Genomic DNA, 16765 nt, shown 5'->3' with positions numbered 1-16765 from the left:
TAATTTCATAGAATAACTGCTAAATATGGTAAATAAGAACAAAGTTGAAAATAACAACTAAAGGAATTAAAATTCAGGCAACTTTCTTGTTTCCTTAATACGCCAACATTGACTTACCGTCATAATGAAATCGCAGTGTCTCAGACTAATATGTTCATAAAAATTTGCTATTTTATATATATGAAACATATAACCCAAAAATGAATATAATGAAGAATGACATTAAAGTTTTGTATTAGCATGTTTTTATAATTATCTAAATGAAAATGTTTTTAGGAAATATTCAGCATTAATGTCCTCTGATGCCTGTATGAAAAATCACAACACCCCACCCAATCAATTACCAGTAAATTATCTTTAACTTCTGATATTGAAAAACATCCTCTCCAAGTGTAAGACAATCATTATGCTTTTTTATTATTAAATACACGTTTTTCACATTCAGGAATAATCCTCTTTTGCTTTTTTTCTACTTAAAGTGCCATAAGCAGGTTACCTCACAAAAACTCCTTTGTCCTTTTGTCCTCTTTTGTCATTTATCATATTTGGCAATTATTCTATGAAATTATTTACTCTTTTGTTGGTCACACTGTATTATACAGTGATTTCAATTTCAAACTAGGTCTGTAATGACTGGCACTAGCTCTGTAATAATAGAGAACATATTTATGAATAATGATTCAGATTTGTAGATCTAAACAAGATCTTCAAATTTGATGGCATTATGTAAAAAGAACTATAGTACTCAACAGCTATGAAATAAGTAATTATAAACTCACATTTTTCTTTCCTGTTTTTATTAAAACACATCACAGAGATGTATACATTTAAATAAATTAGATGGCATAGTAAATATTCAGATAATGAGTTCAAAGTGGTGCTAAAATCCCACCGATGTGTGCCTGAGTCTTTTTTCGACTAGTAAATGTGGAGCTGCCACTTGTTCTTATGTTTATATACAGTACAATCCAGGTTTCAGAAGAAAATCAGACTGGGCACTATAGTGGACATTTGAGAGGGACAGTAATAAGACGGAGAGTCAGCGGTATGAGCTGCACTGAAAGACGTCCCTGAAGACTGCAGCATTCCACTGGAAGCTGGACTGATATGCAAGCTGCAAAATCCTAAAAAATAAATAAATAAAACAAAAACAAAGAAATACAATGAGCAGACTGTGATATTTGGTGTCAGTCTCCAAAGAGCAACCCCTGGAACTTGATTCAATTCAATAATAATAAAAAAAAGCAGCTTATATAAATGTATCAGTTTTGACTGTGGCTGTAAGTGTACCGTGAGGTACTCTATGGTTCGCGTTCAGAGGACACGTCTCCCTCTGCTCCACTGCTGGCGCTGGGGTCCGCTTTCGAGCGCAGAGCTGCCTTCTCTCTGCTGGACTCGGAGGGGCCTTTTGACCGAGTTTTTTCTTTCCGCTGCTGTTGCTTCTCTTGTTTGGACAGCTGAAGCATGAAAAAAGGAAGAGAGGCAAAGTGGTTTGTGGGTTTATACAGTCCCAAAACAATTCATGCTATAATCAGAACTACAGAATTTACAGTTTCTGTAGAAGATAATGTTGAGGCATGTATTTGATTGCGAATCAAAGTTGGATACCAGTTTAGGGTCTGTAGGGCCAGCAGGAGACTCCAGATGAATGGTCACAGGTCCATCATTTTGAATGAGTACCTGCATTTTTGCACCAAACTGCCCATCTGCAACACAATACAAAACCAACACTCTAGCATGGTTATTTGATGTTTTTAGCATTTCAATTAAGTATATAAATGAATTTTTATTATATACTGATTTAGTAATTTGAATACAAGTAAATATGTATATATTCATGTATATTATGTATATATTATGTACTTACTACACATAAGTCTTATAATAAAATCATCTTTCAGATGAATCTCTTTTACTGGGATTCTGCTTAGTCTGTCATCAGGCATAATTATTAAATTAATTAAATTTTCAAAACACATTTTTAAATAGAATACTCTATTTAGTATTTTATATTAATGGCACTTGTATATAAAAATAATATTAAAAGTAATTTATACATTCAGTAAAATAAAAAAATAAAAAAGCAAATTCATTCCTCTTAACAACACATTGGCTGATATATATTAATTTATTAATTTTAAAAGTAATACAATTAATACAATTTTTAAATATAATAAGTTAAGCATTTATTACATTTTTATTATAATAAACTAGGTTAACAAATTAAATAGAGAACCACTGCTCTAGTTGTCTTCTTACTGCATAGTAAAATTGCACATTTCTAAATTACCTTTTGATTAATGTATCAGTGACTTATAGTATTAAAGGGATAGTTCGGCCAAAAATGAAAATTTTGTCATCACATTCACCATTAAATCAAACAAAAACTTTGGAAACATTCTTTAACATGTCCTTTTTTTGTGTTCTACAGGCTTGGAATGACATAAGCGAGTAAATAACAAGTGAGTAAAAATGTCATTTTTGGATAAACTATCCATTCAATTCAAGGTTATTTGTATAGTGCTTTTCACAATACAAATCATTGCAAAGCAGCTTTACAGTTTCTATTTTAAAGTTTCTACATTATATTTAGTAGCAGCTTATCAGTTGATGTCCATATGGCAGAAATGTACAGTAAAATTCATGCAGTTAGTTAATGACATGTAATCAAACAGACGGTGAACACTATTAACTGAAATGATTATATGTTGCGATTAAACTTAAAGCAAAATTTGGTAGTTTTGTATGTTGTTTGAGGGTTGGCATCATCTGAGGTCCTCTGAAGGGTTGGCAACATCTCTTCTAAGGTGTTCATTTAATGCAGCAAATACCTTAAACGACGAACAAATCCTAATCAGAAGAATGAAACCTTCAACGGTCAGCTGATCTGCCCTCACCTTTGATGAGTTCTGGTTTATAGGCTTCCCTCAGCTGCTCCAGCATGTTGTTGTAGAAGGGCTGGGCCAGTTCAGCCGGCATGGCAGAGTGGAAGTCAGGCTTATTTCCCTTGAGGATACACTGCAGAGTGAACTGACTCACACACAGCACCTCCAGCTCTCTGTCCATCACGCTGCGGCTCCAGGCACGGCCGTTCTCATCCTCAAACAGACGCAAGTTAAGAATCTTACGTACCCTGATAAACAACATCATACTAATCAGACATACAGAAAATATTTGATATGGTCACTGTAAGCAGCATGAAAATGGAAAGAGCAGCCCAAACATTCGTCAAAACATCTCGTGTTCTATTGAATAAGGAAATACATTTGAAAAACAGGAGAAAATTTTAATTGTGTAAATGAATTATAATCAGTATATTAGAATGACTTCTGAAGGATCATGTGACACTGAAGTCTGGAGTATGCTGAAAATTCAGCTTCACCATCACGCAAATAAATTACATTTTAAAATATATTAAAACAGAAAACGGCTATTTTAAATTGTATTAGGCTAACAGTTCACATTCATTTTTTTATCAAATAAATAAATAAATAGCTTTCAGGAGTATGAGAGACTTCTTTGAAAAACAAATACTCACAAATTCTTTCATTCAGACCTTCACAGTACTTTTTCACAAGTCAATGTGTTTTTTTTTTTCTCTTTTGGACAATTCAGTTGATTTTAAATGCTGATCAAATTACACTCCCTTCAGAACTTTCACATTCAAATGACAACTATTTCAGTGTAAACTGTTTTTGAACTATGGCCGTTCATCCAAACGATGTCATATCCAGTCTCAACAACACAGTCTTTGAAGCAATATACTTTAATTATAGTCATTGCTGTCAATTGTATGTGACCCTGGACCTCAAAACCAGTCTTAAGTCACTGGGGTATATTTGTAGCAATAGCCAACAATACATTGTATGAGTCAAAATTATCGATTTTTCTTTTATGCCAAAAATCATTAGGATATTAAGAAAAGATTATGTCCCATGAAGATATTTTGTAAATTTCCTAACATAAATATATCAAAACTTAATTTGTGACTAGTAATAGGCATTGCTAAGAACTTAATTTGAACAACTTTAAAGGCGATTTTCTCAATATTGTGATTTTTTTGCACCCTCAGATTCCAGATTTTCAAATATTGTATCTCAGCCAAATATTGTCCGATCCTAACAAACCAATGGGAAGCTTTCAGATTATGTATAAATCTCAATTTCAAAAAAATAACCTTTATGACTGGTTTTGTGGTCCAGGGTCACATACAAACAACAATATAGAGTCAAAAACTGGAAAATCAGTTATGAAACTATTTCAGGCAACAAGTATCAGGACATAAGCTTCAGTGTAACGTCTTTGGGATATAACGGAAAGATCACACATGATAATACTTATTTAAGATCCGTGCCTAAATATGCACTTCACTTTCAGGATCAATCCTACAACCCTGGTTTTATAATATTACTATTAAATTAATTGCATTCATAGATACAATTTATTCATTATTACATATAAAATAATTACATATAAAATAATTATTATTATTTTATATGTGTCATTATATTACATATGAACTCCCTGCCAAAACTGGTTTTTGGCCAGACATCAGTACTTACATGTAGTCAACATCCTTCTGCGTGTCCTCCACTGAGATGCCGAGTAAGACGCAGAGTCCTCTGCCTATGCAGCTGATCTGCTCCTCCCCAACTGCGTAAAGAGAGCGTAACACGAGCTGCGTACTTAACATTATACTTAGTGCTGATCTGAACAGTTAGATCTGATGCATAGCCTTTAGCATCTGTGTATATTTTAAAACGCACATTTCAAATGCGGTTAATAAGACAGTAGAGTGAAGGTGTTGAAGCATGGAGCGCGCATGACAGCAGTGTACAGTGAATAGTCAAGCCTGTAGCAGCTTTCATTTTCACTTCAACAAATTAACCGACAGTATTACAAGGAGCGTCCAGCTGACAGCTAGATTCATTGTGAAATGTGTGAACTTTGCGCCGTACCTGTTACGCTTGCCTTCGTTACTCTTTGAATGATCGCCTTCATTGTTTTGGTCTCCAATCATGTGTAACACTCCAACACTTTGATCTTCCGGTTTCTACGAAGCCCCGCCCCTCGGAGCGGCTGCGCACTGACGCTTCCGCCCGAAATGCGCAATATTTAGGTAAAATAAAGCATTTTTGAAATTAAGAATTATTAATTACCTTGAAATATATTCCTGATTGTAGTTTCTTTAATTTGTGTTTACAGTTTTAAGGATCTTAAAATTATTCTCAAATGTGTAAAGTAGTAATGGTATGTGTAGTTGAGGTCAAACATTTGACTGGTAGTGCAATTCACAGCTATGTTAAAACTACAACACCACCCTGCCTATAAACCTGTTTTGACTCTTTGCTAGTAAGTGCCAATTAACTTGATTCAAAAACAAGAGCCCAAATATATCACATAAACTTTAAAAATACATTTCAGTAAACACACCAACAAAATTTCAGAGTTTATCATAAGTTGTATTTTCTAGTTTCTAGAAAAGAAACCAAACGATTTATTAAAAAGCTTCTCACTTTACATGACATTAAGTGATGGACTGGAGTTACTGGATTACTTGTGGATTATTGTGATGTTTTTATCAGCTGTTTGGACTCTCATTCTGACGGCACCCATTCACTGCAGAGGATCCATTGGTGAGCAAGGGATGTAAATTTCTACAAATCTGTTCTGATGAAGAAACAAAATCATCTACATCTTTGATGTCTTTAGGGTGAGTGAACCTTTCAGCACATTTTCCTTTTTTTGGGTGAACTATTCCTTTAACACAGATGCTGCGAACACAATATTCTCCTTTAGATGTCTTGCTTATCTTAAAAGACAATCATCAAAATATTTTATACATGTTGCCAGGGAACTCAATTGCCTCATTTATAGGCTACTGCAGTTGAGCTCAGTGTCCCAAAACATTCATTTTGCTTTTTAATTTAAATTTTTTTTTTTTTCAAATAATGACAGTTGATCTTTTCTTCATAAAAACAAACATGCAAACAGTCAGCTCAGCTCATTTCTTCTCTTCTTCTTTTTCTTGACTCTCTGTATCATTTCCATATGTAGACTTGTAGAAGTTTAAAAGCATTGTGCTATATGGCACATAATCGCCCTTATAGACAATTGTGGTCCGAGTGTGCTTTGTTTCATATATCTCCACATTAGGTCCGTTTTCTTCGACGACATTTTCAACTAAAAAAACAAACAAAACAAAATAGTGCATTATGTGCAACAGATTTGCAGTTTTGAAATTGACACAACATTGCCATTTATTTAGTATATAATTTCCCACAGTGATTGCATAAGCTGCTATGCTACATTTGAAGTCAAAATGTCTGTAGATTAATTGAATACTCTCGATGCACATGACAGCTGAACATATTATAATTCACCTTTGACTTTGTCGTGTCCGAGAATGTATTTGTAATATACGTAACCAAGCATGGTCCAAACACCAACAGCATAGGCCAGTGACGCATTCCGGTTCCATTTTACGGGATCTATCTTCATATCTCCAATTTAATATCAAAAATATAGAATATTTAATTGAGCAGATGCCAATATTCACAAGGACGCTGGAATGGTAAACCACTCGTGTTGTTGTCACCTTCTTCTTCTTCTTCTTCTTCTTCTTCTTATTTTTAAATGGCGGTTGGCGTCCAGCTTATTGGTGCATTACCGCCACCTTCTGTTCCGGAGTGTGGATCAAACAGTAGGTTCGCATGTCTCCCTTTTCCCTCTTTATCTCACTCTTTTTTACAGTCTATGTTCTCACCCTGTTTTCACTTTACTTGCCACATGGTTTATTTATTTATTCCCCCCCAGATTATGCATTTCACTTCTGATTTGTTGTCACTTCCTTTTTAGAGAAGTGACCAATCAGAACGAGTTTCTTAAAATAGACTAAAGACTTCTTCTTGCTGACGTTTTTTATTGAATTCATTCAAATACTATTAATTAAAGTAAATTCAAATAATACTAAAATTCTATTATTTAGATAAATAGTATTGTCCAGGCCTAGTAAATAAAAGCATGGTTACTTGGTATCTGTTACTTTTCTCAGCGCTGGCCAAAAAGAACCAATCGCAACTGTTGGTGATTACTGTTGTGAGTGGTGAGTGGATTTTATTTAAACGTTTCTTAAAGAGTTATTTGCATGTCAGGTAGCAATCTTTGCTATTAATAAATGTAATAAAATATAGAGTTCAGTCACCAAAACGTCCTTAGATTTGAATGCGAGTCTGTTTGACAAACCACCAGTCAATTTCCTTTTAATGTCCACGAGAGAGCGCCAGATTCCACTAATCTAAAGTATTTGATAAATACGCAAAACATTTTATGTTTAGTCCTTTTTTCTTTAGTTTCTATTTAAAGATTTTAAAAACACCTGTAGTGCATAACATTACATAATGCAAGCTACCCACTTGTAATTTTAATTAATATCTCATGATATTGTAATGATGTTCTATAATAAAAAAAATGTGTTATTAAATGTAATGAATGAAATTATTATAGATACATAGACAGATAAAAAAGAAACTGAATTAGGTGACAACATTTATATTTTATAATAAACTAAAAAAGAAATCATTGTATGGTAGACAAATAACAAATCATATTGTGAACTTTACAGTTACAAAGAATAATGTGCATAAGTACAAATGGTTTTTAATTTGAATGATTCCACATTTCATCAGACATAATATAAATAGGTACAAAAGCCTCAGTCATGTTGATTTGTAATGTTTTATTTTAGATCAAGACCAGAGTTTGCACATTCAAGGTGCTCAACTTCGGCTTTACCTTTGAAATGAAGTAAACCTACAAGATATTTTCACTATAAATATTATGCATAGCATTAGTTCATAATTGTAGATCAAGATATAACTGGAATGTAGGTCACAAGTCACATTTAAATTCTTTACATACAACATTCATTTAATTACAGGACTGGAGGAACAGGACTATAAAATACTGTTTCTCCCCGCAAGTGAGCAGATCACAGGTACAGTTTATGAGAGCGAGAAGTCTGTAGTTCTGTGCAATACAAAAAAAAGAACAAACAGACAAGAGGATTCTTGCAAATAAGCATTAACAGGAATTTCAGTCTAAACATGCTTGGGAAAGAGCGACACAAGCAACATGATGGCAGAAAACAGTCTCTCTTTGGGAAATCAGATGTTATGTTTTTAAAGTTTAACATGTAACACTTTCTGTTAGACACAAACTAAACTAAATTAATTAAATAAGCAAACAAACAAACATGACAGTCAAATCATAATTACTTGTGATGAGAATTAGAAAACATCTAACAACCGTTTCTCCGGAGAACCTCCTAAACAAACATAAAGATGCATTTTGTTGTGTCAAGGTTGGATATGGACGTTTTTTTTCCAGAAGATTAGGTCAAAAGTTATTTTCTTCAACACTCTAAATGTACATCCTTCACTGATCTTCTGCAGAAAGTTTATGCTGAACTTGAAACAGCCAGTTTCTTGAGATGGTCCATAAAAACTTGCAGACTGACGTCGTCTGTGAGGATTGGTGCTCCGGACTCCTACAAGGAGGAGATATAACATTCTAGATCAGACATTCCTGTCAACACTGAATTCATTTCAAGCACTTAAGAACACATAACGAACATAACGCTCTGTCAGAGCTAAAGGTGTGTACCTGGCCCCAGGCGTAGAGATTGTTGTGGGTCTGGGAGGGGTTGACTTTGGAGAGGAGGAAGCGGGCCTGTGAACCTCCGTGCTCGGTGTCGATGTATCTGGGCATGGGGAAGCGTGTCTGCAAGATCTCCTGAGCGTCGTCTAAAGGAGCCTGAAGGAGCTGCTTGAAGTTCTCATACTCTGCCATCTCCTGGTATCCAGCCTTTCTCCACTGAGCGATAGTCTGTGAAGACGAGAATAACACCATCACTAAACTGAACTCAGACAAACACCATGTACCATTTGAGGAACCTCCTGAAATGAACAGTTCTGATCCAAAATCTAGTGAGCTGCAACAAAGCATTTGATTCGTACCTCTCCATGGAAAATCACCAACTGGAAGAAGGTATCCATCAACAGAATGCGATCAGGAAGGATGCTGCTGCTGTCCAGAAGAACAGGCTACAAAACCAGACGAATACAAGATGAGTGCGAGCTGAATTACATAACATTCTGTACTATAATGTTGCATGGATGGGTTTCAAATCACCTCTGGAGGGCCGTAGAAAGAGTAAGAGTAGAGGATGGGCTGTATCATTATGAGCGACTGTGTCAGATCCTGACGCACAAAATGATGCCTGTAGTAGGACGACTCATCCGGACTGTTATTGAACACCTGCAGGAATGGAGATCTCCTCAAGTGGAACATGAACTGTCAAGAAAATAGACGAGTTTTAATTTCAGAAATGGGATATTCTCGTACAGTATTTAATCACACAGTACAATCTCAAAATAAATCATGCATCATTTATGAATTTATTCAATTGCAAAACAGTGTAACTGCAAGTTTGAAATATTCAAGGCATGATATGTTCAATATATACATATATACGGACTTTGATTTATGTACAAACATATCATCAATAAATGCAAATTAAATCCAAAATACTGGATTTTGCTGATGTGATAATAGCATGATTATTAAACAAGAGTTTAATAAACAAGAGTTTACTTTGAATTAAATGTCAGGTATTTAGGCATAATTTTTGCTGCATGTGTGCATAATGTGGGACTTTTAATTAGAAATTTAAACTCTTAATTTTTATTGTTTTAGTACTTCTGGCAGGTCAGTCAAAAAGATGATAAAACATAAATAATATATATAAATAATGCAATAAAAATAATACAAACAATATAATAAAAATCTAGATAAAATATGCACTTTTACACCGTCATCTACAACATATTAGAATATAAACACTATAATGTAAACATTTAGGATATTTTTTGGACTTTAATACTGTGTTGATCAAAATGAATTGAAGACTTTTTAAGGACTCTGTCCTATCATCACAAATATAAGAGTTTAACTAAAGGAGTCTGTGTTTTACCTGTGGGTACAGTGAGAGAGATTCAGACAGTCTGAAGGAGTTTGGATCATCTTTATTGAACTGGCCAAACTTCTGACACTGAAACCAAACGACAAACACAAAAGTTGAGTGTGATGCAACTTCTACATTCATTATTATAATAATAATAATAATGGTTCAGTGATTTGTCATATCGCCTCTTCTGAATGGAAGCATTGACCTACATTTCCTTCTAAATAGCTGTGATACTCACCAAGCGAATGAGCTGCCTGTCTAGCCAGCGGAGAACGTCAGGCCCTTCCTCTGACTCCGCCCTGAATACGCCGAGTCGGGCCATGAGAACGGCAGAGGCCTCCTGATCAAACGACGACTCGATATGCTGGATCTGGGACTGTGCGTCAGCCCAACTAGGTGTGACAATAGAAAGAACCGGTTTGTCAAGAATAAATGACGCACAAATTGAACACACAAGAATTTGATTACGGAAGAGCTATTCAGGGCTTAAACTACACATATTTACGCAGCTAAATCTATTTTGAGCTTCAGCAAACATGGAAACATGAGATATGTTGACTTAAGATAACTCCAAGGCCTTTTTGTAGCACATTAAAGTTGATATTAACAAAGGAAAATCTTATGAATGAAAAGAACCAACCAAGACCTTGACTTTAATATGATATCGACTGATAACAGAATTTCATGAGGTTGAAAGCTGAAGCCAAGACTCACTTCCTGGCAATGGTGGTGACGCGGATCCGCCGCTGTGTGTTCGAATGCTGGTATTGCGTAACAAATTGGATAGCTCCTCTTCCACCCTGAGGAATTGGGGCGTTGTGCTACAAAAATTTAACATACCAGTGTTATTGATACATCAATATAAACATAAGCTCTCACACCCAACTGCATGTACAATAGAACTGATAATTATATAACAATATACCTGATTTACTACTTCAAAGTACAGGGCCAAGGTGGTGGCAGGCGAGAGACTACAAATCTTCCACTGACATGTTCCTCCAACACCCATTTCCTGTAAAAAATACGAGACATTCTCACATACGTGTACACATGTGTGAAGTCCTATTTGGAATCCATTGCAAAAGCTGGCATGAAATGGGAAGTTACATGCTTGGGACTTACATTGTCTGAAACACAGGGTCCTTTGGCGTTGAGAGACACACATGGCCCAATCGCACCAGATATCTTCAGCTCTCTTGAAGTCTGAGAAGAAAAAGGCAAAAAGGTTTAGATGGTTGAATATGACTCTGGGTAATATCGTAATTTACACTACTGTTCAAATGTTTGGGGTTGGCAAGATATTGCAAGGTATTTCAAATCCAACTATTTTACCTTCACTTCCAAAGTACCACCAAAAGCCATGCGAAACTCTCCATTGTAGTCTTTGCTGAAGACTCTTTGGAAGGTCTGCTTGAAAAGAGATGTGTTGAAGGAATCACCCATGACAATGTGGCCCCTGAAACAAAACAAAAAATATTTTTAAAATACATCATATTACAGTTAAAATACTTGGCCTCAAAGAAACGATATGTTGATATTGAAGAAATTAAATAGCATGTAAAATATATTAAGATCAATACTCTTCAATCAATTCTCACCCTGTGAGGTTGGACAGGCATTTCATCTCTAGCAGTCCCGTCTGATCCAGCGCACAGGCGTAGATGTCGACGTTGTGTCCGTTTACTGCTGCACGGTTTGCCAGAGCCTCGTAATACTAAATACACATCAACAGAAATTCTTAATTAGCTTTTCAGGAATAAAACAGAATGTTTATGGAAAACCATAAATATAAAGAGTTTGTCACCAGATCGTTATAACTAAAATCTGTAATCACCTTAGTGGCCTTCTTCAGATGGCGAGCGTTGTCTTTCTGGATGTCGTGCCAGGAGCGGATGGGGGTCTTCAGTTCATCTCCCACCACCATGCCGGGCCCCTGTGTTGGGGGGCCACCGGTGAACAGCATCACACGGGCCCCTGTGTTAGGGAAAGTGCCCTACAAATAGAACGACAGAGAGAGACAATGAATAAAACGCTAAAAACTTTATTCAGCTAATTGTCAAAGTGTGTATTTCAGTATTTTTCCACATATTACAAACTTTAATGGTGTCTTTTAAAGAGAATAATGCAGGCTAAAGTTAAATCAGCCATGCTAGACTTATTATCAAACAAACTCAAGAGTGCAGCAGGTAGTCTGTTTCCTATCTTGAGAGTTATGTAAGAATAATGACTGGGTCGAGTACTAGGTACAACTGTTCTGATATGACATGACAGCTGAAGTGAACTTTGAATCTCACAGCCAGCATTACTGACACGTTGCCAATTTGAACTCACAGCCAGACCAGAGTTATAATGAAAGGAGAAAATCTCTGCAGGAATTCTCAGGTACTGAACATTGGGTTCAGTGAAGATATGCAAAATCAAGTGTGCATTTCCTGAGTTTTAGCCATACATCCGGCTTTTTAAATCCTCTCCTATCTCTCTTTGGTCAAATACAGATTTAAATACAATACAGATTTATGCCATAAAAGATACGTTTTTAAATGATTAACATGATTTACCTCCAGTAGTCCAATAGCAATAGAAAGGGCGATGCCCGTGGAACGGAGAGGTCTCTTCCCCTGAGGAACAGGCCAGGGGTCTCTCTGCAACTCCCCCAGAATGTCGGTCAGGTTCATGTCTACTGTTTGCACAGGCTGCAGAAATCTAAAACAGGTGCAAAGAAAATAGAAAATGAGCACAACTTCCTTCATGTGAATCATTTTCTTGAGACTCTTATGTAAAAGCTTCTGTTCGCTTCTAATGTGCATGCTAAGGAGAGTGACAGATGACCATCTCATACCTGCAGGAAGCAGCAGCGTCATGAGGGGCCAGTGGTTTGCCTTGCTGTCCAGAAGTGGCTGGCTTCATCAGTCCCAGCATCTCCTGCAAACAGAAGACACACTTGATAAATAACTGAAAACTATGCTTTATATGGTCACTTATTGGCTATTTTATAGATTTAGGAATGGTAAATCAAAACGCAATAAAGAAAGATCACTGACCTGTATCTGTTTGGGCGTGAGCTCTTTTGTGCCGCGGAAGACGTAGCTCTTAGAGATACCTTCGCAGCTGAGCTCATGGACCTGAATCATGCGGCCAAAGGTGATGAGACCCACCAGGGCATTAGGTGGCAACAGACTCAGAGACATCTGAAGGGATTCTTTCAGGGCCTGGAGGTCTTCCTCCTCCAGACATGTGTCCACCACATACAGGAAGATAAGAGGGGTTGGAGGTCCACGCTGAAAAGAAATAAATCAGGTTACATAATGGTAATTAAAATATTACATAATGTTATTAATTGATAAATACTTTCATTTAATTTGATACATTTTAAATGGTAATATATACATTACTGGAGTTGAAAAATGAAAAAAATGTCAGTAAAAACATTCATTACACTAAATACACACTACAGAATGACAACGTGGCTTTTAACAAGCAGCTATCCGTGAGCTAAAGGAGTTGCAGTTAGTCTATGTTTGTACAGTAAAGTATGCCTATGTGCAGTACAGAGTAAATGTAAATTTACCTGCACTATGTACTCAATGGTGGAGAACTGAGGCATTAGTTCTGCGGGCTGATTCACTTCTGAAATGCCTCCGTATGATGGAGGAAACTGTGAAGAAATAGATGAATATTTACTCACTGTGACAGGTGTGATTGACGTTAGAGAAGCACATGGAGCAAATCCAAGGCTGAAAATGAGTTTCAGTAATGTATACTCACAGAATTCCTCTGGAAGCAGAAGTTGCAGGCCCATATCTTAGCTTTGAAGTCCACTTGACTACAAAAGGAAATCAAGCGTTAAAGGTGCTAAACTTGTCTGTGACGAAGACTTTCTAAATGTAAGTTATTAGCACACGATGAGAAACAATTGTCTTCCTTTAGTCACAGTGATTAAAGGAAACAATTTGCATTTAACTAACCTGATTCAATTAACATACCAATGATAATGTTGGGAAATAACTCTCTATAGACTCTTTTAACATTTTAAAAGCTCTGAAATAATGTAATTAGCAAGTCTGTGGAAAACTAGAGGAAACGACTATTTAGCTAACCTTAAAATAAAAGGTCAACATCCAATCCAGGCAAAATCAAAACCCTCTAAACCCCCTTTATTGTGTATATAAAATGACAGCAACAGCAATATGATTAAGGACACCAATGTTTAATTTAATAAACAGGAATGAACTGTTCTTAAGTGTAAGCTGATATTCAAAATCCATTCCAATTCCAGTCCACCAACTAATCAGTGATTCAGATATGCAAATCAAATATCATCATGATAGTTATCTATACTGACCACACGCTGTACAAACAAACAGAACACAACACTGCTTGGAAAAGTGATTCGGTCCTTACCAGAGTGGGTTGAGTATGGCTTTGCAGTTGGCCCGACTGCACAGTACCGGCTCGTACTGGACCGGAGGCAGGTCCGGTCTCTCTTTGAGAGGAGTGTAGAGGCAGGAAACAGGAACCACTAGCCGTGTGGCCTCCAGGCGGCTGGAAGGCCAGAGGTTCCAACTGCAGCGTACTCCATCACGATCTTCGTTCTGTTGGATGAACTCTTGGTAGGTCGCCATGACAGTGTGAACTGTGAACGACCAAAAACAGCAAAATGAGTAAACAGTGAGCTGCGAAGTCTTTTTAACCCTAAACCACACCTAATGGGTTGTGTCTCCAAAACTGGACAAGTAGGATAGCAGAGCCTAAAATTAACAGCAAATATTTGAGTGACAAGGACAATTTCGCCCATGTCAGCAATGTGAGTGGAAATTGCATTCTTTTATGTTTGTTCATAACAGAAGGAACTCTTTCATCGAAGGAATTTTCACGCAACTGTCAACTTTGAATAAAGACACTTGACACGAGTGCTTACCCTTGCCAAGCCCAAAACGTCACTGAGAACTTGTTGTTCTGAGACATGCGTAGATGTGTTGAGGAGCAAAACCAGATGCTATTTTTAAGCAGAAAGTACTACTGCTGGGACACACCTGTCCTAAAATACCTACTCAACTCCAGTCACAGGTTTGCTGACTAAACACAAAGCACTTCAAAGTATTAGAGGAGACTTTGGCCTCTGATAACCCTAAATCAGAGGGATCCCTGGAAATGCCTGCCCTAAACACTAAATCATGGTTCAATACCTGGATTGACTGATTAGTTACACAATGATAAGAGTTTCCAAACAGACATGAACTCACAGTTCCAAAAGACACTGGACAGGCTGTAATTAGAAAAACCTGATACAAAATACTAAATGAGTCCAACTAATTGTTAAGACAACTGACTGAAGGTTCTTAAATGTATTACACTGGTGTTAACATATTGTTATTAATATATTACTTTACAATAATACAAGTTTTAGTCAAAATAAGAACATCGTCATGACGTCACGCGTATATCTACATTTCAGTGGACAAGCTCGCGCTGGCTAATTCCACCACACTCTCAATATACCACAGAAGAAGAAAGCAGAGGAAAAGCAAGAAATAAGGCAGTTAGATTATTTAAAAATACATTAATGTCAAAACGTACTACTAAATAAATACACCCGTGTAACCCGCAAACACACAGTAACATGATCGTTACTGACTTCCGCTGACCTAATCCGGGGTCTACGGGTTTAAATCTAACACATCAACGATCCCCGATTTCATTAACGTTACTAGAACACAACGATTGACGTACCTTTTTAATCGATGAGGCTTTAATAAATAAAATATGATAACCGCGATCACACGACCATTGAAAGTGAAAATGACTTCGTCGAGCAGGATTCGTCTCCAGCCGGTTCCTGGTGCTCCGAAGAGTGACGTGTTACTACACACTCCGTGCGCCACGATTGGCTGCTTTGCGTGACGTCAAAGGAACGTTCCGCCGCAGTGTCGAATTTCTGTGCGTCGATGCGCTGAGCGGTTTCTATAGCAGCGTTTGATGCAAACGAGTTCTGCGTAAACACCTGTGACCTCAAATTTCTCACGTACCTGGCTAAACAATATTTTGACGGGTTGTGAGTCGTAACAATGGGTACGAAATAGGAATTATATAGGAATTATATTATATTATATTATATTATATTATATTATAATCAAATTAATATACGGGCCATTCCTCCGAATGGGTGCCATTTCTGTCCCCAGGACATTATAGGTACAAACATGCATAAAAATTAACTATAAAATACATTAAAAACTACCTAAAACACTGAAAATATAGCATTTGTACATGTCCCCAGTGTCTACATTTTAACATGAAATATAATGTTTAAAATCCTTCAGAAATCATTTTTATTTTGCATTTTTGTGTACCTCCATATCCCATCTGTGCTTTAAATACATTTATTTCAAAATAAATTTATAATATTTTGGATAAAATACACATTTTAGTCGAGTCCCCATGTTTTCACTCAGTGCTGTTACCCTAACACATTCCCCCCTCTAAAACAAATTCCACAAGGCACATTTTCAACATAATATTGCAACATCTTCTGAAGGCAATGAAATGATCAAAAGCATGTGGTCTTATTTTCTTTTCTGTATATTTAATGATATTGTAACGGTGGCTGGGAGCGTCATCATAAATATACTGTCCTGTTACCTAAATTATTTCTTGTTTATTTTAAAAACACAAATCTTTGGTGAATCACTATAATTTGCTGAGTATTCTCATAATGTTAACATGTACTCCATGTGG

The 16765-nt window shown here is 36.4% G+C and overlaps 3 protein-coding genes across 4 annotated transcripts; all 3 read right to left on the bottom strand.

Moving 5' to 3' along the window:
- Positions 1–228: 228 nt before the first annotated feature.
- dtd1 (D-aminoacyl-tRNA deacylase 1) lies at positions 229–5102 on the bottom strand. The gene is made up of 6 exons (XM_058780326.1): positions 4959–5102; positions 4563–4653; positions 2898–3133; positions 1609–1706; positions 1291–1457; positions 229–1124 (listed from the first exon to the last, which is right to left on the bottom strand). Exons 1-5 carry the CDS (start codon positions 4999–5001, stop codon positions 1302–1304), a joined length of 624 nt encoding a protein of 207 aa, XP_058636309.1. The 5' UTR covers positions 5002–5102; the 3' UTR covers positions 229–1124; positions 1291–1301.
- A 339-nt stretch (positions 5103–5441) lies between these two features.
- On the bottom strand, positions 5442–6773 carry LOC131543099 (small integral membrane protein 26-like). Its single transcript, XM_058780327.1, has 2 exons — positions 6384–6773; positions 5442–6183 (listed from the first exon to the last, which is right to left on the bottom strand). The coding sequence occupies exons 1-2, from the start codon at positions 6499–6501 to the stop codon at positions 6005–6007; spliced, it is 297 nt and encodes a 98-aa protein (XP_058636310.1). The 5' UTR covers positions 6502–6773; the 3' UTR covers positions 5442–6004.
- Positions 6774–7718: 945 nt separating this feature from the next.
- sec23b (SEC23 homolog B, coat complex II component) lies at positions 7719–15943 on the bottom strand. Of its 2 annotated transcripts, none has more exons than XM_058780167.1 (19): positions 15761–15943; positions 14432–14663; positions 13796–13853; positions 13599–13685; positions 13072–13308; positions 12870–12952; positions 12589–12733; positions 11865–12023; positions 11629–11744; positions 11363–11486; positions 11153–11233; positions 10953–11042; positions 10742–10848; positions 10266–10419; positions 10034–10111; positions 9193–9354; positions 9018–9104; positions 8665–8886; positions 7719–8548 (listed from the first exon to the last, which is right to left on the bottom strand). In XM_058780167.1, the coding sequence occupies exons 2-19, from the start codon at positions 14650–14652 to the stop codon at positions 8459–8461; spliced, it is 2301 nt and encodes a 766-aa protein (XP_058636150.1). In that variant the 5' UTR covers positions 14653–14663; positions 15761–15943; the 3' UTR covers positions 7719–8458. The 2 variants fall into 2 exon arrangements, with proteins under 2 accessions (XP_058636150.1, XP_058636151.1); XM_058780168.1 differs by lacking the exon at positions 15761–15943 and adding an exon at positions 14949–15675.
- Positions 15944–16765: the final 822 nt, after the last annotated feature.

Source organism: Onychostoma macrolepis, chromosome 06, assembly GCF_012432095.1.
Source record: "Onychostoma macrolepis isolate SWU-2019 chromosome 06, ASM1243209v1, whole genome shotgun sequence".
In the NCBI taxonomy this organism is placed as follows: Eukaryota; Metazoa; Chordata; class Actinopteri; order Cypriniformes; family Cyprinidae; genus Onychostoma; species Onychostoma macrolepis.
Note: the sequence above shows the minus strand (reverse complement) of the source record. Positions and strands in the feature narration are given on the sequence as shown.